This window comes from Xiphias gladius, chromosome 9 (genome assembly GCF_016859285.1).
Source record: "Xiphias gladius isolate SHS-SW01 ecotype Sanya breed wild chromosome 9, ASM1685928v1, whole genome shotgun sequence".
NCBI lineage: Eukaryota > Metazoa > Chordata > Actinopteri > Istiophoriformes > Xiphiidae > Xiphias > Xiphias gladius.
The window spans coordinates 4233481-4259725 of NC_053408.1; the positions used below are offsets into that span (position 1 = coordinate 4233481).

The 26245-nt window shown below is 41.6% G+C and overlaps 1 protein-coding gene across 1 annotated transcript in view; it reads left to right on the forward strand.

Moving 5' to 3' along the window:
* LOC120794586 (vesicle-fusing ATPase-like) overlaps positions 1–25118 on the forward strand; it is a 28006-nt gene extending 2888 nt beyond the window's left edge. Inside the window, exons 2-22 of the mRNA XM_040135779.1 lie at positions 657–742; positions 2180–2276; positions 3753–3792; positions 5831–5997; positions 6298–6405; positions 6673–6748; positions 7563–7718; positions 10400–10599; positions 12365–12530; positions 12713–12787; positions 13428–13615; positions 14706–14801; positions 15259–15415; positions 15624–15757; positions 16224–16290; positions 16467–16546; positions 18288–18422; positions 18867–18980; positions 23043–23098; positions 23335–23405; positions 24601–25118. Of these exons, the coding sequence (XP_039991713.1) occupies positions 657–742; positions 2180–2276; positions 3753–3792; positions 5831–5997; positions 6298–6405; positions 6673–6748; positions 7563–7718; positions 10400–10599; positions 12365–12530; positions 12713–12787; positions 13428–13615; positions 14706–14801; positions 15259–15415; positions 15624–15757; positions 16224–16290; positions 16467–16546; positions 18288–18422; positions 18867–18980; positions 23043–23098; positions 23335–23365 (2229 nt within the window). The 3' untranslated portion in view covers positions 23366–23405; positions 24601–25118. The remainder of the gene's footprint in view (positions 1–656; positions 743–2179; positions 2277–3752; positions 3793–5830; positions 5998–6297; positions 6406–6672; positions 6749–7562; positions 7719–10399; positions 10600–12364; positions 12531–12712; positions 12788–13427; positions 13616–14705; positions 14802–15258; positions 15416–15623; positions 15758–16223; positions 16291–16466; positions 16547–18287; positions 18423–18866; positions 18981–23042; positions 23099–23334; positions 23406–24600) is intronic.
* The last annotated feature ends 1127 nt before the right edge of the window (positions 25119–26245 follow it).

Here is a 26245-nt window from a genome sequence, read left to right on the forward strand (position 1 = left end):
TTTCATTTGTTGAGGCCAAATAAACACTATGCGTAATGGAACCTTTAGTTGACATTTCATCACAGCGGATCACCAAGTGGCTTGCTTCACCAAAGCTATGGGGATGCTGATTCACCCAGTCAGTAGCTAATAGCATAGGTCTGACTGTCGTACGAACCATATTGCAACAGTCCCATGATGATTTGCTGCTGTCTGTTGAGTGGCTGCGTGTGAAGCAGTGTATTTCACTTACGGAGTTTCTGGGAAGGTACATTTCAGTCCAGAGCAGAGGTAGAAGAGCTGCAGCTTTCGTCTGAATATTAATGATTTTTAACCTCTTAAGGTAGTTTCCCCTTTTACTTCCCCTCACGTGGCTTTGCGGTAGTTAAAACCCACTGTCTGATTTTTTTTTTTTTTTTTATGTATAAGCTTGGTTGGTAGTTTACTAGGTCCACCTAGCTGAAACTACTGCTGTCTAATACAACAGTCCTGCAATAAATCCTCCCTTCATGAGGGTTATCACAAATCACAAATTTGCCTCAAGGGTAACAACAATCTGTACAGCACGACGACCCATTAGTTCACCATTAGTTGCAGATCTAATTGATACACCGTCTGTAGATTTTACTTCCTCAGTGGAGTCACTGTTTGTGCTTCTCTCTCTGGCCTCTTTACAGATTATGCAAGCGGCGCGATGCCCAACAGACGAACTGTCGTTGACCAACTGTGCCGTCATCAATGAGAAGGAGCCGCAGTTTGAACAGTGAGCGGAATTTCCTCCGATGCATGTTAACTGTGTTTCACACACGTGTTTTCAGACCAAATGCCTCGGTAGCTTTGTTACTGCTGAGGTCTGCGTCGGCATCAGCTTACTGCCGATGATTGGGATTCACTTCTACCAACAGACCCCTTTTGTTGTCTCAGTCTCTGTTACTCCTACATCAAACATAGATTTGTTAAATGCTTTTAGCACACTAAACCTGTTCTGGTGTTCAAACAATGAAAATTATATATATTATATATATATTATATATAAAATGCATCTCACAGAAGAGATGTGGTTGAAGTCTCAGGAAAAAGCAGGGAAATAGATCTTGCAATAAGAAAAAATTAACAAATGACTGTTTGCAAGGTCAACAGTGAACTTTTCACGCTCCACGATATTGATGTAATTTTGGTTTTCAGTATTTTATCGTTGAATTTTGTGTTCTCATATTACATCTTGCCACGATGTTGTCAAATAAATTTTATTATTTTACCATGTTATTCCTAACATTTGTATATTTTGTAGACTGTTTATATCAAATTTTTAAAAAGTACATAGCACACACACAAGCCTTTTGGACCACTTAGTCTAAAGAACAGGCTTGATGGTGCCAGTAAACAATGTTTTTGTCACTTTGTCTGAGAAATTCTTTAAAATTACTTCATTAGGCAGTTATGCCAACAAATGCCATAAAAAATTTCTAACTTTGAGAATGCACATACAGCGAGGTGCAGAGGAACATGAGCTTCAATGCCATGTCCATCAAAATTAAAACACATCGCACATTACATTGCCCTTGTAAATTCCCGTGTCCATTAACTGTTAATATTTTTTTTGTAAAATCTACTCTTAAAAGATTATAGTAATGCCATTCTGTATGCTTAGTATCTGCCTTCATGTATAACTCACATGAAGGCAAGATGGCTGATAAACTTTCGATGACTAAAGCATTGTGTACTGGAAAAGAGTTTAAAAACAAATGCTTTAAAAACAGACAGATGTTAATGTCTCCGTTCTTTTAACATATTCCTATTAGCTTTATTGCTTGGAAAAAGGTGTACTTTGAGCGGTTGCTTCGTGGCATTCACTGAAATGACCACAATACTGACCTATTACTGTCAAATAGGTAGTGTAATTTCTAGCTTATCGTTTTCAAAATAATGTTGTACCACAGCTGTGCAAAACTTTTGTCAAAACGGTTGACAGTAGCATTACATGATGTGTGGGGGTCATTTCGAGGGATTTTTAGAGGCAATGGTAACAAACAAGACAAAGCTCTCAGAGGAGGGAAGTGATGAAGAAATATACGCCCTTGCGTTTTTAAGGTTTAGCTGATCCAGTAAAACGAGACGAAACAATAACAACTGGGTTGACACTTGCTCTGTACCTCATTTAACCCTTTCCTCTGTCTCCCACTTATTTATCTCAATGCAGACACGTGACTGTGCGCAATTTAACCCACAAGTATGTGTTCACCTTGAAGACGCATCCGAGCGTCAACTGCGGGACCATCGCCTTCAGTTTGCCACAGGTAGGGTTCAGCGTTTGAGAGAAAAATGTGCCCCGTCAGTCAGAGCTGTGTCAGCTGAGGGTAGCTGTGCGTTGCTCTTAAGCCTCATTTTCTGCAGAGGTCATCGAGAATATTTTGTGAGACAGACTGAATGAAAATATTTAGATTTTTGGGCACATATATTGAAGATCAACGGATGTTCAAAGCACTCTGAAAGAGGTCTCAGAATTCTCTCAGCAAGGAGATACAGATTTCAGAGCAAACGCCTTCTTCAGTGTGTGGGCAATAATGCACCTCAGGTACGCACCCAGTGTTGCTACTGCAGGTGGAACTGATGATAGTAATCAGTACTGACTTGTGAATTTAAGAACACGCGAAGACCAAATCAAACCAGTGAAAAACCAAAGAATTAAACACTAAAATAAAACAACCAGACCGCGGAACAGCAAACATAAATAAAATTGTACATAATTTACAAATATATATGATCCAATGCACCTTAGATCTTTTTCTGAGAATTCTCATGCATCTTTCAGAGTGCGAAACTCTGCTTTTTTGAGTTTTGATTTCTTTTTTTTTTGTAATTTTTTTTTTTTTTTTTAGGCAGTTACCAGTTATTCTTCGATTCTCGCTGTTCCCTATAAAATTAAATTCGACTGTTGTATGTGTCAGTTTTCTTTTTTGGTAATACATTGATGTAAAAGGTGATATCCCCAGTTTTTCTTTACAAAGCACCTGTGGATACTTGCATGGGGCTGAAGGCAGCAAACTGTTGTATATAAAACCCTCAGTTTTTTTTTTTTTTTTTTCCTGCAAACATTATATTGTTGTTTTTAACATTGGTCGCAGAATGTGACCCGATATTCTGCCAAGTAAACTCATGTGTTGTCTTGGGCGGTTGTCTGTGGGTTCTTTGCATGGACGCCTTTACTTGTCTCAATCTGTCTGTTACTGCTTTTTCCCTCTCTCACCTTGCCTGTCTCTACCTGCTCTCCCTCCATCTATAAACGTCGCAGCCACAACAGCACACAGGTACTACTGTAACCTCCTCAAGACGCTCTTATTTTACCTCAGCAACTCATGAAGCAACTCATGATTGACTGATCAACTCACATTTGAGACGGCAGCCGTCACTGGCCGCCATCTCAGAAAACACGGCTTGTGTATAAAAATAGTCAATTGATCATCAAATCTATGTAAAATATGGGTCTGAGTTATGTTTTTCAGTCTGAAGAAGGGCTGTGAAATAAGACCAAGTTGCAGAGGAATGTTACACCGATGTCTGATGTCTCTGTGAAACACGTAGTGATGTTTATTTGAAGTGTACTTATCCTTTGTCTGATAGCTTTGTTCTTCTGGAAAATGTCATTGCCTTATTGATGGCTAAATGGTAACCCGTTTCCTTTTTTTTTTTTTCCTACTGCCATAATGTGTCCTAATACAAAGGAAATGATGTGACGTGCAACTGAATAAATCACTTTCTATATTTCTCTACAGAGGAAATGGGCAGGCCTATCGATTGGACAGGAGGTTGAGGGTAAGCATCACTTTATAGCATAAGACTGGCAATCTTGTAGATTTTTTCATACTGTCAACAAATCCCATGAAAGGACCAAAAAAAACAATGAATTGATCCTGCTAACAAGTATTATTTGTGTATCCAAAGCTCCATTGTTGATCAAAACTGTTAAAAACACGAAGGAGCCACACCGTTGCACTAAGCGACAAGTAAAGTAAAACGTAGAGTTAAGTAAGTAAAGAGACAGTAACATGCCAGACTGGGTGGTAATATTTTGAGGACACAGTGCTTTGACATGCAGCTGTAGATAAAATGAATTTCGATTCATTAATTTTTCCATTTAAGTGTTTTAAAAGCAAGCACCACACAGTGTCTGATTTTTCAGGGGGAAAGTGTAAAACAATCATTTCAGCTGACAAAATAATTTTGCCTTCAAATGAAAAGTTAATTTATGCCACTGGTTGCTATCAGGTTAGCAGTGCGTCACAGGCATCTACAGGCTGCACAGACGTCTGATTGTTCAAGGATGTCCTTTCCGCCTTTTGCGATGACTGCCGTTAATTTGTCATATGTTGATTATCAGTGTTTGACAGTCTGTCTCTTATCACTGAATGCATTTTGAGTCACAGACACTTCACTACGTTAGAAACATAAGAGCCTCTGACATCAAACTCAACCTTCAGACTTTGGGGGAGTCATGCAACTTAAATCTAAAAGACTTTAAAGGCTGCAGTCTTCGTCTCTGGCAAAAAAAAAAAAAAAAAACCCATCAGAAAGTGCAGACTTCTGATGGTCACATCCTGCAGATTACTAATTATATGTGGGGCTAGAGGCTATAACTATTGTTGAGATGTCATGAGAGGTGGAGGGAACATGATTTACCCAGCAGAGATAGAGAGACAGAGGCCTGTTCTTTTGATTTAAAAAAAAATATTTAGGCCAAAGTGATGCCCGCAGTGATGGGCTCCATTATGATACTGTCTGCATATCAGGAGTAAAAAGGAGGAATGAAAATAAAAATCCAACCAATGTAAAAAAAAAAAAAAAAAAATGAACGAGCCTCATGATCCCCTAATCATTCTCGACATTGTCTAGAAAAAAGAAACAGCAAAGCCATGTTTCTTTTTATAATTTGATCAAATGTGTGATCTCACTGTCCTGTCGGTCTGTCTGTTCCATTGAAAATAAATTAATAAAAAATAAATAAATTCATGACCGTAATGGATAATGGGAGCTTTGGCAGTGTGTCTCGGTAGTTGTGTAGCGGTGTCGTGGGTCTAATTTTCTTAATTGCCTGTCAGCAGTGGAAATATCAACACAATCTGAAAGTAAGCCACTCACGGTGTATCTCATTTCCATAATGGGGTTTTCGCAGCAGTTTGAAGACATACAGACTATTTGAGTGGTAAAGGGGTACCAAGGATCGTATCCAACTCAGGAGCTGCTTGCAGTGTTGCAGATTTTATTTCTTACAACAGAGGAAAAAGGAGTCCCTGTTCGATTATAACAGCTTGCTAACAAGGCATTAATTGTTTTTGGCAACTAGTCCAAATGTACAAATGAGCTCAAGCCCTGCTGTTTTGTCAGGGCCTAGCTAAAAACAATCAAGGTCCCGCTAATTCCACACACTACTGCAACCCATATTCACATTTAAGACTGCACCAGTCAGTATTTTTAAATTGACAATAGGTCAGATGACTAAGTGAATTGGAGAGGTGTTGCTCGTAGAGACGAAGCCACATGAAAATAATCACCCAACTTTGCAGGTCCCTCCAGTGCTATGAACCAATTATACTGTAGCCTCTTCTTCTCGGTGTTTTGGTTTTCCGCCCCACAAACACAGCTGTTTTGTTTTTGTTTTTTTTGATAAACCATCTGTACAGTATGTTTTAATTTCTATTAGACACCAGTACAAAGGGAAAGGCAAACACAGGGTGATATGGTGAATTTATGGGGAGCCTAACTACCCTATCAGAAATAGGCCAAGTCAGTGAGAGATGCTGTTGTCTAAACTATAAACCTCACACTCTGTCATTTCTCCCCCCCCAAACTATAGTAACGAACTACAAGTTTGACAAGTCCAAACAGTGTATAAGCACCGTGACAGTGGAGATAGACTTCCTGCAGAAGAAGAATGTGGACAGCAACCCCTACGACTCCGACAAGATGGCTTGCGAATTCATCCAGCACTTCAACAACCAGGCCTTCAGTGTTGGCCAACAGGTGCTTAGGACTTTAAGGGGTTAATGTAGTGCCAGTCTCACCATTCCCTAGAACTGGACAAGTTTATTGTAGAATTTAGTAGAATTAAAGACTTCGGGTTACCTGTGGATCCGTCTATTAAGATTTGAACTGTAGGAGAAAATATATGGTCACGTTTAAGCTTAGTAAAAAATTTGTTGCATTCATTTTGAGTTTATTTATTTGATGTAATGTGTCCATATGGTTGTTAATCTATGGTCATTTTTTATGGAGAAATTAAAATGTTTCCTGTCATTATCTCCTTTTTTTTTTTCTTCCTAGCTGGTGTTTAGTTTCTGTGATAAGCTCTTCGGCTTGCTGATTAAAGATATCGATGCCATGGACCCCAGCATCCTAAAGGGAGAACATGCTGCTGGCAAGAAACAGAAGGTATCTGGTGAATAATCCGTCAGTGTACCATGATGTTTACACACCTCCCTTCTGTACCATTACAGGCTTTTATATACAGCGTGGAAGTCATTAATTTTAAAGAACACAGTTTATTTAAACTCTGTGGTAAGTGATGCGGTTGGATGTTACTGTGATTTCCACCTTTCTTACATATATATACAATTACACTCTTAGCAGAGTAAACATAACTGTTGGTTGTCCCGTGACCCAAACCAATTAACACCCTTTTTGTCCGTCCTTCCTCAGGTTGAGATTGGTTTGTTGCTGGGAAACAGTCAGGTGATATTTGAAAAGTCGGAGAGCTCATCCATGACCCTGGTTGGTGAGTTTCAGCAACACACACGGTTCTCAGAGCGGTTGGCCACTTTTCACGTTTTGAAAAACAAGAACACTTCATCTCGAGTAACTATGGACGGTTGATTACTTTAACGATTTTAGTTTCATCTCTTTTTTTGGTCTCATCTCCTCGGCCAGTGCAAATGTTAAATACGGCCACTAAAGCTGAAATGATGTTGACAGATCGGGAGCTGCTAAAACCACTGCATACCTGACAGAAAAGTGTTTTTTATGTTACATACTGTCCGAAGGACAATTCTCTATAAATCCACAAGGGGGCACACTTAACACGTTTCACTTGGCTTGCTTTCCCTTTCAATTTTTTTGGCAGTGGCACAATATTAAAGTCCAACTGAGCCAGTGGCCCCCTGGTTTGCAGTTTGTCTTTATATCAAGCGTTAAATATAATATGTTCTGTTTTAGTGAACTTTTTTAATATAGATATTAATAAGAATATCTTAAAATGTTGAACCCACTTCATGTAATAGGGCAGTTTAAAACTACTTTTTTCTGTCTGTTCAATGTGTCGTGTTAACCTACGACAACTTATTGTCGTAGCAGTGTCTCCCGAGAACTGTGACGACTCACAGCTTATGACTTCACTTATCAGCTTTACAAACATTTGCTTGAATTTATTCGGTAATTTGCAGAGTCCTCACATAATAATTAGAAGTAAAGGAAGCAGAACACTGTTGTACACATACCGGAAGTCAGGAAGTGATCTTTTAGGTGGATATGTTTAGGTGGATATGTTTAAGGTGGATATGTTTAATTTGTGTTTTTTGTGTCACGGCCCTCAGGGAAAGCCAAGACCCGAGAGTCTCGCCAGTCCATCATCAGCCCGGATTGGAATTTTGAGAGGATGGGTATCGGCGGCCTTGACAAGGAGTTTTCTGACATCTTCCGTAGAGCCTTCGCCTCCCGAGTCTTCCCTCCAGACATAGTCGAACAGATGGGTGAGTTCCCCCTTTTCTTTCTGTCTACCTCGCCATCACTTATTCAATGGTGTGTGCCCGTTCTTCCACTTTATGTAAAGTTTCGCTGCAAGCCAGATGATGATTTCACGAGGTTGTCTGTACGGTGAGGACATTGTCATTTTCACGTTTTCATCCATGACTTTACTGAAAGTCCCGCTCAATAAAATTTGATAAAAATCTTTACTTCAAGCACATAAAAGGAATAAGCACACCCAAATCCAACTCCCTCCCTAAGTTCAGCACAGGGAAGTGAAATGCACAAACGTTTCCGCCGTGCCCTCTTCAGTGTGCAGTGTGTTCATTCGGTGCCAGGGTTGGGGCATTTTAACCTTTCACCAGCAACGAGTGTCAGTCAACTTTACAGGTTCGCTTCAGAAAAAATTTCATAGGTCCAAATCCCGACATAAGTGGAATTTAAATGAGTGATATGAGGACATATGCATAGAGTCCTGCGTCAACATGCTAAATGTTATCAGCTGAGATCAGCAGGAAAAAAAATCCAATTTTTCTCAAGAATCACTGTTGTCTCTCTCAGAACTGGCACCACACAGTTTCCATCAGGTTGAACAGATAAGTAATTCCTGCCAAAGATAATCACTGTTTTTTAGTTTTTGTTGATCTTGTGTTTCATCCTTGAATCAACATCATGGCAAACAAAACTTTAATATTTCCTTTAAGAAACCTATCAGCGCATGAATCAACAAAACTCACTGTCAACAATCAACAGGCAAGGCAACGTTCTTCTGTGGTGACACGACCATGACTGAAACCTCTGGCACCACCTGATGGAGATCCCTGCACACACTCATTAATAGAACTTTGACAGCTGTCAGATTACGACGATGATTCACTTTTCAAAGAATAACAGTTAATTCTAATGAAAGCCGTCAGGTAGTCTTCTTTGTGACTCATACACGAAAAGCCTCCCTTCCCAAACACACGTGCACGCAATCACATTGGCCGTAATCCTTGCTCTTAGATCTACAAGTCATGTGAAAACCTGTTTTAACGACATCTGAGCTTGGCAAATACACACAATACTTTAATTTGGCACGCATAGACACTCCATAGCCAGAGTGCTCAGGGCCTGTGGCGGTGTCCAGCAATGTTTGAGCTGACCTTTAGCCGGGTGTTTGTGTGCAGGAGCTGGCCTTTGGCTGTGGCCAGCTGGCGGCTGTAATGAGATGGCATGCCCTGATAGAGCATCCAGCTAAAGGTAAAGCTATAATTGGCAGGCGTGGGGGAGCGGGGAGCGCAGGTGCTGACAGGGAGGCGGTGTGCGTGTGCACGTCACGCATTCTGTGTGTGCGTTTCACCAAAGGTTTGATAGTTTCACCTTCTCTCCCCTTTGCCCCTAGAGATGTGAAGCAGACAGACAGAAGCTTCAGCGCTTTCCCTCCCAAACCCCAACACAAACACATCACTTTTCCCTGCCTTGCTAGAGAAGCCGTCCCTTCTTCCCTCCACCCCCACCTGTCATCCTGGCGGCTTTTCCTTCAGCAGGCCCAAATGGCAGCTCAGATGGTTATCTGGGGCCTCTCAATTATCCTGGGCTAAATGTCATTAAGCAGGTGCAAAAGGCCATTAAAAGACCCGCACTGTAAACTTGGGTGAGTGGAGAGCTCACGGTCTCCAATACGTGATCATTATGGAGAAGGAGTAAAATAAAGAAAATCGGAAGTTCTGTGATGGGAACTGTCATAAGCCTGCCATTGTCCATTGTCCTGAATTGTCTCTGCATGTGGACAGCTGGACTAACTGTCTAGATTGTGATGCTTTGATTTTCTGTTGCAACGTTTTGTTTCTTTTTGTTTGTTTGTTTTTCCAACTGCATTAAATTAATGGTCAGAAATTAAATGTTGGTTACTGTGGCATCCGGGTGGCCTAGGGTTTAAGCTGGCAACCATGAACCGCAACGTCCCCAGGTTCGCATGTGGACCTTTCGCGGCATGTGATTGTCTCCTGTCATCTGACATTTCCTGCCATCTCTCTGCTCTCAGCTGTTGAGTAAGGATATAACGTGCCGCAAATAATAATAAATTTAAGATAACTATTTTGTGACGTTTTTAGGACACTGCTCTTCATCAGACGGGTTAACATCACACACAGACACATGTTTCGACACAATAAATCCACAATTACATTTTTATTATGAAGGCATACTTTATTAAAGCAACAGAATCATGAATCAACGCCAGTTATTGATTGCACACAGCAAATCCTTGAAGAATTGCGAGGCAAATAATGATCCAAAAAATAATTGAAATCACTTTCAATAGGGATTTCTTTTCGATATCACGTAAATAGCCTTGTGCAATGTTGATTTTTCTTTTCATTTCGGAAATGGAGTATCTTAATGCTCAGCTGACTTTGCTTCACGGGTCATACCTGTTATTACATAACTAATGCCAATAGTAAACCAATGGAAAAGGGGGAAAAAAGCCAAATCATGCCCTCAATGTTAGCTGGGGACAAGACTTAAGTTAATGTTTTTGAAACATTGGATTAAAAGTCCTCTGTTTGGGCTCTAGCTGAGAAAGATTTGGGCTTTGCAACTAGTAGAAACATTTGCTGTCCATAAGTTTCTTTCTGTGAAAGTGAACAGCCTGTGCTCAGTTTAGCATCAATTCCTCTCTCCCTGCTTGCGTGTCTGTCTCCAGGCTGTAAGCATGTGAAGGGAATCCTGCTCTACGGACCCCCGGGCTGCGGTAAAACCCTGATGGCACGACAGATTGGCAAGATGCTCAAGGCCCGGGAGCCAAAGATCGTCAACGGCCCCGAGATTCTCAACAAGTACGTCGGGGAGTCTGAAGCCAACATCAGGAAGCTGTTTGCAGACGCAGAGGACGAACAGAAGAGGGTGAGGGCAGGAAACAGTACAGTATATATACTTACATGAGTGTTTATCCTGTTTTATAAGACAGAAAATCCCTCTTTTATTATAATAAATTAAAAACTGCATTATTGGTGCAAGAACCTGTAACAACTGTAGAGTTTAAAGCACAGTCAAAATACAAAAAAAAAAAAATGAAAATCCCACACACAACACTGGTGTTGACAAATGAACCTGTTTTATCACAACTTCCAGGTACAATAGCTGTAGTGCTACAACTTGGCTGAAGTTATTATTTACACATGAGAATCATACTAAGTCTGCTCTTGGGGATTAGTGTTCTCCAATTATCCCCATGATATACAGATAAGCCTTTCATCAATCAAAACAAAAACAAAAAAGACTAACTCATTTTCCCAGGAGTGGAGAGATCTGCCCTTTAGCCAGACATATCAGTAATAGCTTTGGTAAAGTTTGTGTGTGTGTGTGTGTGTGTGTGTGTGTGTGTGTGTGTGTGTGTGTGTGTGTGTGTGTGTGTGTGTGTGTGTGTGTGTGTGTATAGTGTGTGTGTGTGTGTGTGTGGGGTGGGGTGGAGGAAAAGATATGCACTGAAACCCGGCAGTGATGGCTGGTTTGGATGTAGAGACACTAGCTCCGAGCCTCACTCTTCACCACCTAATGAGGGGCTGGGTTGTCTTTGACCTCCTATTAGACCTCCCTACACACACAAACACACACACACGCACTCCGTCCAGTGTGTAATAAGGACGGCTCCACACCTGCTTTAAATGCTACGTCTGAGACTGACAGGTCTGTAGATGGAGGGATAACCCCCCACCCTGCTGTTCTCTCGTTTTTTTTCCATCTGTCTCCCTTTGGTGAGGGTCAAAACTGATTTTCAAGTAAGTGTGAAAGAAAAACGTTGGCAGCGTCTTTTCAATTTTCAGACAGAATACAAATGGTGAGAACGATAATTTGATTTCATGTGTCAAATGGAATTACTTGAATCTTTAGAAAGTGTTGCACAATCCAGTGCTATTGCTTTTAATGCTCACGTTAACAGCGGTGGTGGTATCCTTTATCCCCTTGCCTGACAAATGCATTGAAGGTCAATATGTTGCATCAATAAAATACGTATTTTGTAAAGAAAACAATTCTGAAAGTTTATGGCATCGACAAAAATGTTGTGTTCACGTGGTTTTTGATTCAGTCATGCTTTGATAACCTCACAAGGGCATGAGTAATGTCTGAGGCCCTAAATGTTTGTTATCTAATGTCACTTCAAACCAAATCAAACAACGCACAACATGTCAGGACACCGCAGCTAGTACATTCTCAGATCTTCTAAAAAAAAAAAAAAAAAATGGCATGTTTGGGTGCAGATGTAAAATAAAAGTGCTTCTTTCAAAGAATAATTTATTCATAGAAAATAGCACAACAGTGCTTCAGTCTTATGACCTTCCTAACCCCATAGCAGGCCAATTGTGACACATAGAGCGTTATCCAGCAAGGTTAAAAGGGACAGTTGAAGTCCTTTAATTCATCCTCCAGTGAGTTTGCGAAACACTGGAAGATTCTGGATGTGAAAGCAAATGTATAAAAATGCATGTTAAAGTGAAGTAAATAACCTGTACACCTGCAGTCACAAGTCAAGAAACTGGTTTTACTCAACATTGGCATCATGTAAGACAAGAGGACCTCAATGCTAGCGTAAGCTGGTGGCATAAGACACACAGTACGTATTACATGTATACAGTATCATTTTAATCCTCCTCCTCCCTCTGCCGAACAGCTCGGTGCCAACAGCGGCCTTCACATCATCATCTTTGATGAGATTGATGCAATCTGTAAGCAGCGTGGCAGCATGGCCGGCAGCACAGGAGTCCATGACACCGTGGTCAACCAGCTTCTGTCTAAGATAGATGGAGTGGAGCAGCTCAACAACATCCTGGTCATAGGTGCTCAGACCGCGCGCGCACACACACACAAATACACAAATTCTTCCCTGTTTACACTTAAAAAACTCACGGTCTCTCTTGTGTTATCCCCGAACATCTGCGCTCTATCTCATCTCTCCCATTCATACTTTTCCACTGCTTCCCCTCCTCTCCGCTATCTGTCCAATCTGTCCCTCCCTCAGGTATGACCAACAGGCCAGACCTGATAGACGAGGCCTTGTTGAGGCCGGGAAGACTGGAGGTGAAGATGGAGATAGGTAAGAAGTGGAGAATGTGCAGAAAAAAAATCTCACACTAGCGTTAACTCCACAGCGTTCATCTCAGTGGACTGGAAATGGAATTAAAACTGTAGTAATGACATTCAACACTGAACCTTTTCTTCAAAAAGCGGATATTAATTCAAATTTTTAAAAAAGTGGAGCCAGTTGCTCTCAGTGGACTGGAATAGAGTGACTGATACATTCCTACCAGTGTAAACCCTGGGCCAGATTGAAAGTACCACACTTTGCTAGATTTACTTACTGAGTTACTGCAAATGCATTATCGTAAAAAATCAACTTCTTTAATTTTGTTTTTTGTAAAGGTTTAACAATAGATATTTTCACAAAATCTGAATCTAGACAGGCAAAGTAAATGAATTATATTCTGTTATCTCTATCGTATTAATTGAGGTATAAGTAGGCAAAGCAGCCGCTTAAGACCAGTTGCTTAGTAGTGTAGGCCAGTGGCCACTTGGCTGCTGCACGCTGTTAATGTGTGACTTGCTTTGTTTGAAGTAGAGCAGTACAGAAGACGGATACCTTACATGGTCAACAAAACTTTCCTGGATGACAAGGAATTTGAGTTGGAAACACAAAAGTAAGAGTCTTTAAATCCTTTTTTTCTTTTTCCCGTCAGGGCTACCGGATGAAAAGGGCCGCATTCAGATCCTCCACATCCACACAGCGAAGATGCGTCAGTACGACCTGCTGGCCACTGACGTAGACATCAAGGAGCTGGCCGTGGAGACCAAGAACTACAGTGGTGCCGAACTGGAGGGTCTAGTCAGGGCTGCACAGTCCACTGCTATGAATAGGCATATTAAGGTCAGAATCCTCGAGTGACATTTGTATATTATGACTCACATTTATACTTTGTATTTTTTTATGTGTCCATGTCCATTTGCTTTTTGTGACTGGAGAAGAGGAATTCTAAGAGTTAGGGTATTTATTATTGATTACTCTCTCTGTCTGCTCTTTCCGATGAGTCATTTGCCCTTCACAGCCTGTTAGAGCCCAAAGTCTTCGTCTTCAGATGGCTTGTTTTGTCCGACCAACAGTCCAAAACCCAGAGATGTTTCCTTTACAATGGTATAAAACAGAGAAAAGCAGCAGCAAATCCTCGCATTTCACAGGTTGACAACAGTGAATGTGCTGCAATTCAGCTCGATAAATGACAAACACACTTTGATTAGTTCTTCTAATCTTACAATCAAATAGGATCCAAAATAAAATTAGTTAATGACAACTCCAGTCTTTCATCTTGTATTAATCTTTGACACTATTATAAAAACTATGACTATTGTTTTTTAAAAGGACTGACAGGAATGGTGTCTTGTGTTGCTGGGATTAAGGTGTAGGCCACACACCTGTTGGGCATGGTTTATTACTGTGTATAGTGCCAGTTTAACTAGCCACCCAGGTGAGGAGGGATTGGGTGGAGAACCCAGTGTGTGTATGTGTATCTGTGCACCCTCACTTAAGTGTTTTATCAGCTGCATAGGCTGAGATCTACACAACTCAGCAGGACACGCAGATAAGGTGAAGTACTCATCTGTTAAGTGCTCTGCCCCCGCGGACGGATGGATGGACGGACGGACAGACACACACACACACACACACACACAGAGCAGCGAATATTGTAGGGTGATGATAAACAACGGACAAGGGCCTTACACATGTCTGATGGCTGTGACGTTTTTCTACACTCCTCTAAGCACTTGTTCTTCCCTCCCTCCTCCTCTCTGTATGACCTTTCTGCTCTGAGGGAGCACATTGTCTCCTGGCACATTGTGCAGTCTAAATGTGCAGTACTTCACGTAGTGGATTTCACCAGTGGGGGCATGGAGTTCCTCCAGCAATGAAAGTAACTAATTATTTGCTGTCTTTATATAATAAATATGTTCATTTGTCGTAGGCCAGCAACACAGTGGAGGTAAACATTGAGACGGCGGAGCATCTGCGGGTCACCAGACTGGACTTCATGGCCTCGCTGAATAACGACATCAAACCTGTAAGTTGCTCTACATCTCTCTCTCCTTCTCGTCTTCCACTTCTGTGTCAAATAGGTTTTGTTGAAAGAAAATAACGCTTAATACAAAATACATCGTAATAACGGGACATTTGCGTCCCTTTGTTATAAAGAGTATCTGAAGTTCAAAGTTAACAATTCACTATCCACACCTTCCTCCCGCTCCAACTGTCCTAAAACAATTTTTAAAATATCAACGTACATATTTAAAAAAAAAAAAAAAAAAAAAAAATGAAAAAGACTATATAAAGACTATATAATTTACACAGGACTGCAAGATCTTATCGAAGTGGACAAGTCTATCCTTTACCAAAACTAATACACAATATTTTATAATTCATTTATATTTTGAATTCACCACATGCTGATTAACAGAAAAAGCTCCTGCAAGTGATGCAAGAATACAGCAGACAAGGAAACATATCTTCCTCTCCTCCAGGCGTTCGGTACCAACCAGGAGGACTACGCCAGCTACATCATGAATGGTATCATCCGGTGGGGCGACCCGGTGTCGGCGGCGCTAGAGGACGGGGAGCTGCTGGTACAGCAGACGAAGAATAGTGACCGCACACCGCTTGTCTCTGTGCTCCTGGAAGGTAGAGCACAACCATCCGCTGACAACACACTTAGTTCATTCGACACAAGGCCAAAAATCCTCAGTCAATATACAATAATTGAACACAAAATAAGGCCCTGAAATTAAAAACTGCAGTATGTCTGAATGCCATCGGTTGTGATCAGCAGTTTGGCCAAACGATTTTCAGTATTGCAAACAACTGATTTGTGATTGCTCATCTCCCTCAGGGCCGCCTAACAGTGGTAAAACAGCGCTGGCAGCTAAGATTTCCGAGGACTCCCAGTTCCCCTTTATCAAGATCTGCTCCCCCGACAAGATGATTGGACACTCCGAGATCGCCAAATGCCAAGCCATCAAAAAGGTGAAACTCACCACTGGACAGTTAAAAAAAAAAAAAAAAAAAAAAAACATTTAATATGTTCTCCAGAAAGTCTAAAAACATAGAAAAAAAGATTCATTTTCAAGAGCAGAAAAAGATCAGGGGTTGTTGAAGGATGAGCAAAATTTATCTCCTGTACAGATTCAAGTAAGATGGCAGATTTTACGCAGTTCAAGCCAAGCTGTTGTTTCTCATCTTGTGGATGTTGTTCAGAGTAATCACCACTCAATAGCTTCATTACCTGACTGCGCTAATATGGCACATGTGGAAATGACCTAAGTACTCAGAGTGACTCAAGAAATACGGAAGAAATTTTTAAATTGAAAACAGACACCATTTTGAAATCCAAACTTAACAGGCGTTTAGTAATACAATAACAAGAAGATTACCATATTTAGTACTCTGTGACCTGACTGTTCCTTTTTTTTTTTTTTTTTTCCTGTGATAGATATTTGAAGATGCCTACAAATCCCAGCTGAGCTGTGTGGTTGTTGATGACATTGAACGCTTGTTGGGTAAGGCCCCAGTTTTCACTCAGAGAGCCGTAGCCCTACAAGGCAGCTAAAAAAAACCCAAACATTTTCTGTTCTTGTGCAAATGACTTGATTTAATTATATACCTGAAGTTATTCTTTTATCCGGGTGGAAATTAATGCAAAATGGGAAATGAGTAAAATTATGTGTGTCATCAGACTATGTCCCAATTGGCCCTCGTTTCTCCAACCTGGTGTTACAAGCTTTGCTGGTGCTGCTGAAGAAACCTCCTCCAAAGGTAATGAACACTTTGTTGTGGTATTTATTTGTAGCATGCGCACTGCGATGTTGCTAGTCCTTAGGTGGCAGAAAGAGGGCAGCAGATCTTATGGATGCCAGCGCAAAGTCTTGTGAGGAATTGTTGGAGGTCTTTGGCTGCAACTGGCATGTGTGAGCGACTGTGTGTGTGTGTATGGTTATTAGCCAGTGTTTTGGTCCAGGCCCGTTGTGCTCAGAGTGAATGGTGGTGGTAGAGACCCATTTCTCATAGTTTCTTTGGTTGTAGTTTGTGTGTCTGTTGTTGATGGGTTTTTTGAATGAGTGTATAGCCCACTATATGGCTGCATGTGCATGAGAAGTGGCGCGGGGCCTGGTGTTGAATGCCTGGCTGCAGTGCTCCTCTGGGGTTGTAAAGCGCTGGGCCCAGCGGGGTGCCTGGGGCCAGGGGAGGCCAGGGGGACACGGAGGAGAATGGGCTCTGTGAGAGAGCCAGGACCTGGCAGCACCACCGCCTGTGTGGCACCTCATCTGCATGCAGCATCACAACCCCCCACGCCATGGGGGGGCAGCCAGCAGCCATAATCCCCCAGTCTACTCGCCACTCCTGTGCCTCTCCTCCTTCGTCTTCTCCTCCTGGTCCAGCTCATCGGCTTAGTGGAGCTCCAATTCTTTTGCTTCTCTTCCTTCTTCTCTGCTCATATTTGTCTTCTCTCCTGTTGTCTTCTGTTGTTTTCCTCTGTGTTGTTCTCTCCTCGTTCCTTTTTCTTTCCCCTCTCGTCTTCCCTCCTTTTCTCTGTGAATCTTTTCTCTGAGAATCCACAAACATTATGCCCAAAGCTCACATTTAACATCCACATACCATTACATAGACAGCAACCTCACCTTTGCTATAACTGTATAATGGTGGTAACACTTAAGCTCAGGACAGGAAACATTTAGACAAAGTGTTACGGACTTCTAGAAAAACAGGCTGTGAGCTGCACTACCTGATGCATTTTACACCACCGGACTATGGAAAAGGTAAAATGTAACTTTACAGGACTGTTTTCACCTGGTAAACCATCTTTTTAAATTCCTCCCATGTTTTTAAGGTTGAAACATATTAAAACTAAAAAGGCAGGGATCCGTTCTGTTCGTCTCCTCAATTCAGAAGGGCTCTTATTGTTGCCACTGGGTGTTCTAAGTGGCAACAGCTCTATGTTGTTGTTGTTGTTGTTGTTGTTGTTGTTGTTTTTTTTAACACAGCGAGGTTTGACCGTGGCCGCTTTGCTACGTCATTGCCCAGCTTGTTGTCGGTCTTCGGTGTAGTTCCGGGGCTTTCCCATGGTCTTGTTCTGTTTAATGTGAGCTCCACAAAGCAAATTCATATTAGCCACGTTGAAATGGCAATGTGGAACTGAATGTTATATTTTGAATTTGAAACAGGTTTTTTTCATTTATAATTTGGAGTCATGATTGGAGTCATTTTGTCTACCCCTCTATGGCTTCTGTTCTTTCATGTCTGTCTTCCCTAATCAGATGGACAGCTGAGTAAAACAGTTAAATCACACAATTAACTGTCTAGCGTTATGATTGGGAGACAACATTCTTTGTTTGCATCGTAAATTTATATGTAAGAGGTTGTGTTTTTGTTTGAGTCATGTGCTTCAACACTGCAAGCTTACATTGACCCTTGAGGAAAACCCCTGAAGAATGTGAATGTATGAATGAATGGCTGAATTAACAAATTAATCCTCTGCACATGTCCGCTTCTCTTTCAGGGCCGTAAGCTGCTGATCATTGGCACCACAAGTCGTAAAGACGTCCTCCAGGAAATGGAGATGTTAGACGCTTTCAGCACCACCATCCACATTCCCAACATCTCAAGGGGAGAGCAGCTGGTCGAGGCGTTGGAGGTAACAGGCAAACGCGCGCACCGAAGGAGAGGCAGTCACAGACACACACCTACACATGCGTACGCTGAATGCATGTGGCAGCAATTATAAACCCCAAATTATTTAATATATATCTTTCTCACAAGTGCACACACACATAACGGTACCTTTGGGCAAAGACTGTTCCAAAATGGTCTGTATCCATCTTAGGAAGAAATTTATCAGTACTTCAATGCGGTGCAACTCTAAAACTCCGATTTTCAATCACTGTTTTCAAGAATGACATTTACTTTGTCAGCAAAGGTGTTAAAGGCAACGTCTTTTGCTGATATTTTACGTACTATAGTGTGAAAATTTTATTTACAATTTCTGAATGCATTTCCCAATTTCAATAACGAATTGACTGATTTAAATCCCACACTGAGTGCGCCCCCCCCCCCCTCCCTTTCTTTGCTCTCCCCACAGCTGCTGGGCAGTTTCCAGGAGAAAGAGCGGGCCAGCATAGCGAAAGCTGTGAAGGACCGCAGCCTGTGGATTGGCATAAAAAAGTTGCTCATGCTGATTGAAATGGCTGTGCAGGTGAGGAAGAGACACTTTCTTCGCATTTGCATTATTTGGCCAAGGGGTCGAGCCTGCTGATTTTGGTGATCCCCTGACTTTTCCTGTAGCAACACCATGAGGTTGACATTTGTGGCTTTGAGTAAACTGCTGTGACAGCTATTGGATGGATTGCTATTAAATTTGGTACAGACATTCATGTCCCCCTCAGGGTGAATTACAGTACTCATGGTTATGACCAAAAACCAGCAAAACTGACGATGTCCCCATCACCCTCTGCTGTACTCTGTGTTTTGTGCTGCATAAGCACATCTTACTATGCTTATAAACTAAATTAAGGTGGTGAACATGGCAAACTTTATACTTGCTAAACATCAGCACGGTAACAATATCCTTGTGCGCGTGTTAGCATGCTGACATTAGCATTTGGCTCGAAGGAGGTGGTTTTAGATGATAGAAAGTTCAAGTAGACTTGAGTGTAGGAAAGTTGTGAAGAGCAATGCAGTCTTGTCACTTCAATAACTCACTCATCACTCAGCGTTTTTTATTTGAAACACATTTCAAATTGGCTCAGTCTCTGTATTATTGTTTTTCTAATAGTGTGGTCTGAGCTCGAGCAGCCTGTCCCTCCTCTTCCTCGACATCTGGCCAGCATTCTCAACAGTCAACAGAAACTGTCTGTCAGGCACAAAAAACTGTCATCTATTAGCTGGAATGAAAAACTGTGTGGCTTTGCTGATGATTTGTTGAGCAGAAGGATCCAGTGCATTTCTAGTTCACAGTCCCATTCTCCAAAACAGTTGCGATCCAATACATTAATAGTTATGAAACCATGTTCTGCGTAGCTTTCCAAGTTACATTCAAGTGTTCTGAATCACAGGGAAGCTACTCATAAGAACAGTCGTAAACACTTCACGGTTTTGGTTTACCTGCAGTTTAGATCGGTCATCCTGTGGGCCCACGGATCAGGCGGGTTAAAAAAAGACATACATTAAACCCATCTAACTATAGAAGCAAAAACGAAAACACAGACCACCAACTCATAGCAGATTCTTGGCTTCCTGTCAACACGCCATTTGTATTTATAAAGATAAGTGCAGTGGTTATAAAGTCTACCCACCTTTTCAAAGTTTTCTTAAGGGGTTTTGTGGCTTGGCCTAGGAGATATTATTTTGTGCATTTTTGTAAGAGACACTGTTGAAATTGGTTTAGTTACTTCGATTTTTCGCTGTACCAAAATTAAATTAAACCCTTGTGGGGGGCATGACCCTGTCATAACACTGGGATAATCCGTTTGATTGTTTCTGAAAAAAGTGGAGATGGTCACACAACCCCTTCTGAGATTCAGTATTCATGGGAATCTTTGTGATTTGAACGGGGGTCATGAGGACCGATGGTGTAATTTCATTCCTTTTTCACACCCTTTCCACCATGAGATGATTCCCCTGTACTTGAAAGCTGTCCTGTTGTACATTTGTTGAGCTTTACCAACACATTGAGTGCAGCTCGTTGAAAACATTGCTCTACATTACCCGCCTTATAAGCACCCACTCAGCGAGCCTGTGGCTAGCATCCTGCTAGTTCTCTTCCATAACAAGATGGTACAGTGCAGGAGGAAAGAAAACCCTGATGGAATTCAGTGTTTGCGCCAGCGTAGGAACACATGGCTCAAGAGTTGGCAACTTAACCGCAACACTATCTCTCAAGAACTTAACCTTTATACTCATCAAGGACAAAATTTCCTGTCTTTTTTTTTTTTTTTTCTTCTTCTTTTTCTTTTTTTTTTTCCAGATTGGGTTGGATTGCTTGGGCCTGCTTTGGCTCAGATAAAAAAAGATACCGTTTGTATTTGTTTGCTATAGCTATAGCATATTATAATCACATTTTTTTTGCCCTAAGCTGTGGACATATCAGAATTCGCCTGGCGAAATTTACTGGCTTTGTGGCCCAAAACCGTGGAGGACGGGAATTAGCGTGGGTAGAGTTGTAAACATAAACTGTAGGAGCCAACATTGCTAGGGGGGTTACAGCAACAGTCCACAAGGTTGTAAATTACACAGTTTTTATTATCAAATATTTCGCCGTCACTAACATCTGTCGCTGTACTTGCGCTCACGGCGGCCAAGCGGCGTCCTTGCTTCTCTGCTGCTTGTATTATATCACCATGCGATTACATAATAAGAATATTAACAAACCATATCACCTGAATGAGAGGTCCGTCCCAGCCCGTCTCACAAACTGGCTGGACATCGAGGAGCCCTACAATTTCACTGTATCAGAGTTCAAGCAGATCGGCCTGAGTCAATTCGTGAACAAAAGCGAATGTGTCTTGCCCTGTTCCACAGAGACACGAATGGGAAGCGAAATCCCTTCTAACCGTGCCATCAGTCAGGTTTGGGCCTAAAGGGGCGGTACTCCTGCTTAACATGTCCAAGTAGTTTAATAACCCGGGGATTCCCTCTCAGTCTTTAAATAAATTTAAGGTTCCGGTCTCACCTTGGTCACGTAGGTGTTACTCGCAGGGTGAACCAATGTAGCGGGCGAGTTAACGGCTAACACGCTAGTAAGCCTGGAGCAGTGCTTCCGTGTTAGCTAGTTAAGTTAACTCAGTTTATTCAACTGGAGGCCATGGTATTTGTTTGACGGCATCCAACTCTCCATTCGCCTGTACTGTCCAGACAGTTTGCTATTGTTCACCAGCGCAAATTTGTGTCAGAGTTCACCAAAGCTGAACTTGAACTCGTGCCATAAGCTGGATCCGCTAAGGGCTCGTGAGGGAATCCACTGATTGCGGTGATTCCACTGAAATGAACTGAGCTGGTTGCAAAATTTTATGGTTTTAAATGTGACCAGGCCTTTAGTTGTAGAATTTCCTCAGTGACTCCGGAGGGAAAGGAGAAGGGAGGGTGTTACAGAAAGATGCTATCAAGTTGCATAGTGGAAAGTAGGAAGCTAGGCTGCGTTCATACCGACATTCACCATTTGAAGAAAAAAAAAAAAAACACAGCGCTTCTCATTCATTCGAATGGGGAAAGTGCACTGACGCAGCAGGGGGGGCCATCGAGAAGGGGGGCGTCTAAAACAAAGCCGCATCGTGCCGCAAAAAAAGTTGAATCTGGTTCAACTTTTGCTGCAATGTGAAGTCATGAAATCCTGTCTGTGAGTATTCCAAACCACTCGACTGTGTTTTGGTTTAATAAGCTTTTAAACCTATAAATTAGTTCTTCCAACTGGACTGGAATTGTAGTTGAAATTGCTGGATTTCTCGTTTTAAAGCTCAACTTGTCAGATTTGAATTGAGATACAAAAGACTTTTTTTTTTTTCTTTTTTTTTTTTTTTTTTAAGGTAGTTCTTACCTCAGGTCTGAGCCCAACCAAGTTCCAACTGTACTGATGTACTGATGGAGCCTGCTTGATCCAAAGATCCTTTGATTCACAGCAGCGTCCACAGTCCATCTCAAAAGTCAGTTCCCCTGGTTTCCAAGTAATGTTTTGTTCCCAGCAGTAGAGATTGACCTAAATCTCACTGCAGGCTGGTGTCAATTTCTCCTCCTGCGTGTGTGTCTGTGGTGTGTTCGTGATGTATACGGCCTGTTTGTTGAGGCTGGATGCTGTGTAATGCTGTGTTATGCACAAATTCAACCCACCCCACCCCCCCCTACCCCCCAACCACATCCCTGTGGTATGAACCTGTGTTTGCTGAGACATGCTGCAAACAGCCGCGCAGCTACACACATGCGTTCGCGTCAGTCTTCAGTTTTCCCTTTATCGTTTTTCCTCTCATTCCAGTGTTTCTGACTGCTGTCATGTCTTAATTCTAGTAGCTACAGGCAATTCCTGACATACTGTAAGTTATTGCATAGGGTGCCATTAATTTTACTTCCTCTTCCCTCCTCCTGTTTGTTCAAACTGAAGCATGAACTTCAGGCCCTGCCGCTTGTGCTCTGGTGTTTCAGCACCTCGCTTCTGAATTTTAAATGAAACCGATGCTTGTCCCAAAAGGAAATAAGACCCGTTAGTAAATGCAAGGTTATTTTACTGTATGCATGTTAGCACTAACAAGGGATGTGTCTTGTCTTTTAGATGGATCCCGACTACAGAGTTAGCAAGTTCCTGAGTCTATTGAAGGATGAAGGAGCGTAAGTATTTTTTTTTTTTTTCCTGTCTCCAACCTTCCTTTTCCTTCGGAGCAAAACGGGATCATCTGTGACGCTGAACACTCACAGCATGCACACATCTGTCACTTGTGTAGCAAAGAAAGGAAAAACCTAGTCAGAATCACTAAATGTTTACATTTTGATCAGTGTATCAAGTGTGATTAATAATAGACATTTTGTCTTTTTTTTTTTTTTTTTTTCTCTTCTCTTTTCTGCAGACTTGGTTCTGATAAATTTGTGGCGATCTAGACTCAGCGGCGCCACAGTGAAAAAGAGGCATCCTTCAGTGGTAAGGCCGGCATCAGGCTGCACGGTGACACTTTCTACTCACTATTTTCTGGCGGGGTTCAGGGGACTGGATGTAGAGCCGCAGAATAAAAAAGGCTAACAGAATGGGTGTTAGCCTCATTAAAACGTGTTTAGTCAGTAAGAATGGAAGTCACCACTGAAATGACCCAAGCCTTTGAATTGCACTGGACATTTTCATCACAATTAATTTTTCTTTTCTGTTCGTCATTTTTTTTTTACATCATATAGTTGAATTTTTGTCCTCAAAGTCACAAACTTGACACTTTAAATTTAGAATGACCAAATTCCTTTAAAGGAATAATTCGACACTTTGAGAAACACACTTATTTGCTTTCTTGCCAATCGTTAGACGAAAAGATCGATATCGCTCTCGTGTCTGTGCGGCGAGTACGGGCTCCTGGCAGGTTAGCTTAGCTTAGCATAAAAACAGCCCAGAGTATAAATTACAAGCGGGACTTCACTGCTCCTGGCCAGGAAATAGTCTGACACATAACCCCCTGCAAAAGAGAGAATTGGCCTTATTATACTTCGGTTTTTGTACAGATTAAATAACCAGAGATATATCAATTGGTGCTGTTGAACTATTCCTGTCTATCTTGTTGTTATTCTGGATTTCTCTGGCTATCCATCGTCTGCAGTAAAAGTATTTTAGGGGTATACGTGCAACATATACAGGCTATAACTACAAGCACACTCAGTGTCGGTGTCAGGGAGGAATTTGACAAAACAGGATCAGAAAGTTTGTCTATGAACTGTGTGCAGTTATTTTCCTGTATCTCAGTGGTTCCATTCTAAACCGTAAAACAGTTCATTATCGTTGACGCGGTCAATTTTTTTAATGTTGATCATGGCCAATAAAAGTTCAAAGTCGTAAAGTTATCCGGCTAACTTGCTGATCCTGCTCTGTGAAATACACCTGAGGAGGAGACGCTGCTCAGGGTGATGAACAACAAAAACTTGGAACAACTTTTCAACTTGCAGTGAGAGTGTTTTCGGGTTTTCTTTTCTTTTGTTTTGTTTTTTTTTTTTTGCTCATCACAGCCTCAGAGACTTATGGTATGGTTAGCACACAGCGTGCCTATAAATAGGTCGACCAGACAGGTGCTCTCTTGTGGCGGCATGTCTCCTTATGCCTGCCTGTCTCTTCTCACTTTTATTTGTCTCTCTTCACTCAGTTGCTGAGGAACGGAAGCCTGAAAGAGGCTGGCAGGAGGAAGCGAGCGAGGGATGATTTCCATCTCTCTCTCTGCATCCTTCCTTCCTTCCCATCCCTGAAGCTCTGTGGGCTTCTCTCTGCACTGCAGCTTTCTGCAGAGGCAACCAACCAGGCAACCGCCTCCTCTTCAGCACTACGCGAACATGTGAAAAAAGAGAAAATAAGCGGTGTGTGTGCTAATCTGTGTATACTGCATTTCCCGAAGACCAGTGCTGTAATCTCCGTGCGATGCCCCCAGCACTCCATTGTGATTTTACGTATGAAACAGTCAAGCAAAAGATAAATTTCCATGGCAAGTAGTTGTGCATGCACCAACACTAATTATAATACTGTTTGTTTATAAAGGCTTCATTTGTGTGCAGGGGTTTGTAACCTTATCATTCCAGGACATGGTGGCTCCGCGATTTAAAGATCTCACTTGTACTCGCTTCTGTCTGAACTTTTTATTTTATGAATAAATTAATTCATCAGTACTAACAAGAGACTCTGTACTTTCTGGAATTAATTGTAGAAACCAATGACCACCGAGCGTTTTAAAGGGAAGTCTCCTCGGAGCAGGGGCTCTCGCCGCTTGAAAGATGCGTAGGTCACTTTCCACACAGAAGTTGGGATGTGCAGTGTAAGAAGCACGGAGGAATATGTGGGACTTCAGTTGTGGATTTAGTCGAGACGCTGTCCAGTTTCCCCACAAAAACAAAATCTGCAGTCTCTGTGAAAACCCTTGTGCTACTTCCAAGAAAAAAATCTACCAGTTGTTGTCATTATCAAGTGTTCTTCTTATAATTGTGACATGTTGTAATCATAAAAGTAAAATTATGACCTATCATAATCTCATAATTCTGCAGAAATTTGGCATAATGAAATGAACCTACTAAGACATTTGCGGTTAACCTCCACGGCATCTATGTTGAGCAATGATTGCACAGCTCAGCAAGAAAACCCTGTCAGCCATTTCCCAAGTAGCTACTGCAGCACGTCTGTAGGCTGCCGAGGAAGTCATCCGTTGGATGCAGATTTCTTCATCCAGTCCTCCGTGAACGTAACCCAAAGAGGCGAAAATGTTGTGTCAGTATCAGTTACTCCCCCCCTCACCGCTGTGCTCCAGCTGGAAACTGTGTTGCTACAGCATGTGGTCTTTTTTTTTTTTTTCTTTTCTTCTTCTTCTTCTTCTTCTTTTATATATTCATAAGTGAAATTAAATAAAAATGAAATAAAAATGGTGGATTAATAGCTGCGACCATGGCCTTTGTGTACTTGTGTGCCTTTGATTATTATTCTGATGTAGTTGTGTCACCTCACCTGGATCATCTCATTATAATGTTAATAACTACATCCGCTAAATAATGTATATTGCAAGTTAAAAGCCAAGACTTCAATAATGTTCCATTTTATGCTTAATTTTAAACCAGCCATTTTATAGAGTGAATGCTTTTATTCTACATTTTTCTTATCGCCTCAAATCCCATGAATGGACCAAAACTAATGAGTAATTAGTATGAGTAATTAGTGCATTATTTTGGGGCTATTTTCAGCTGCGGATGAATACACATTTGTTGCTCGAGTGAGTATTTCTGGTCTTTCTCGTCTAAACTACACTACAGTGT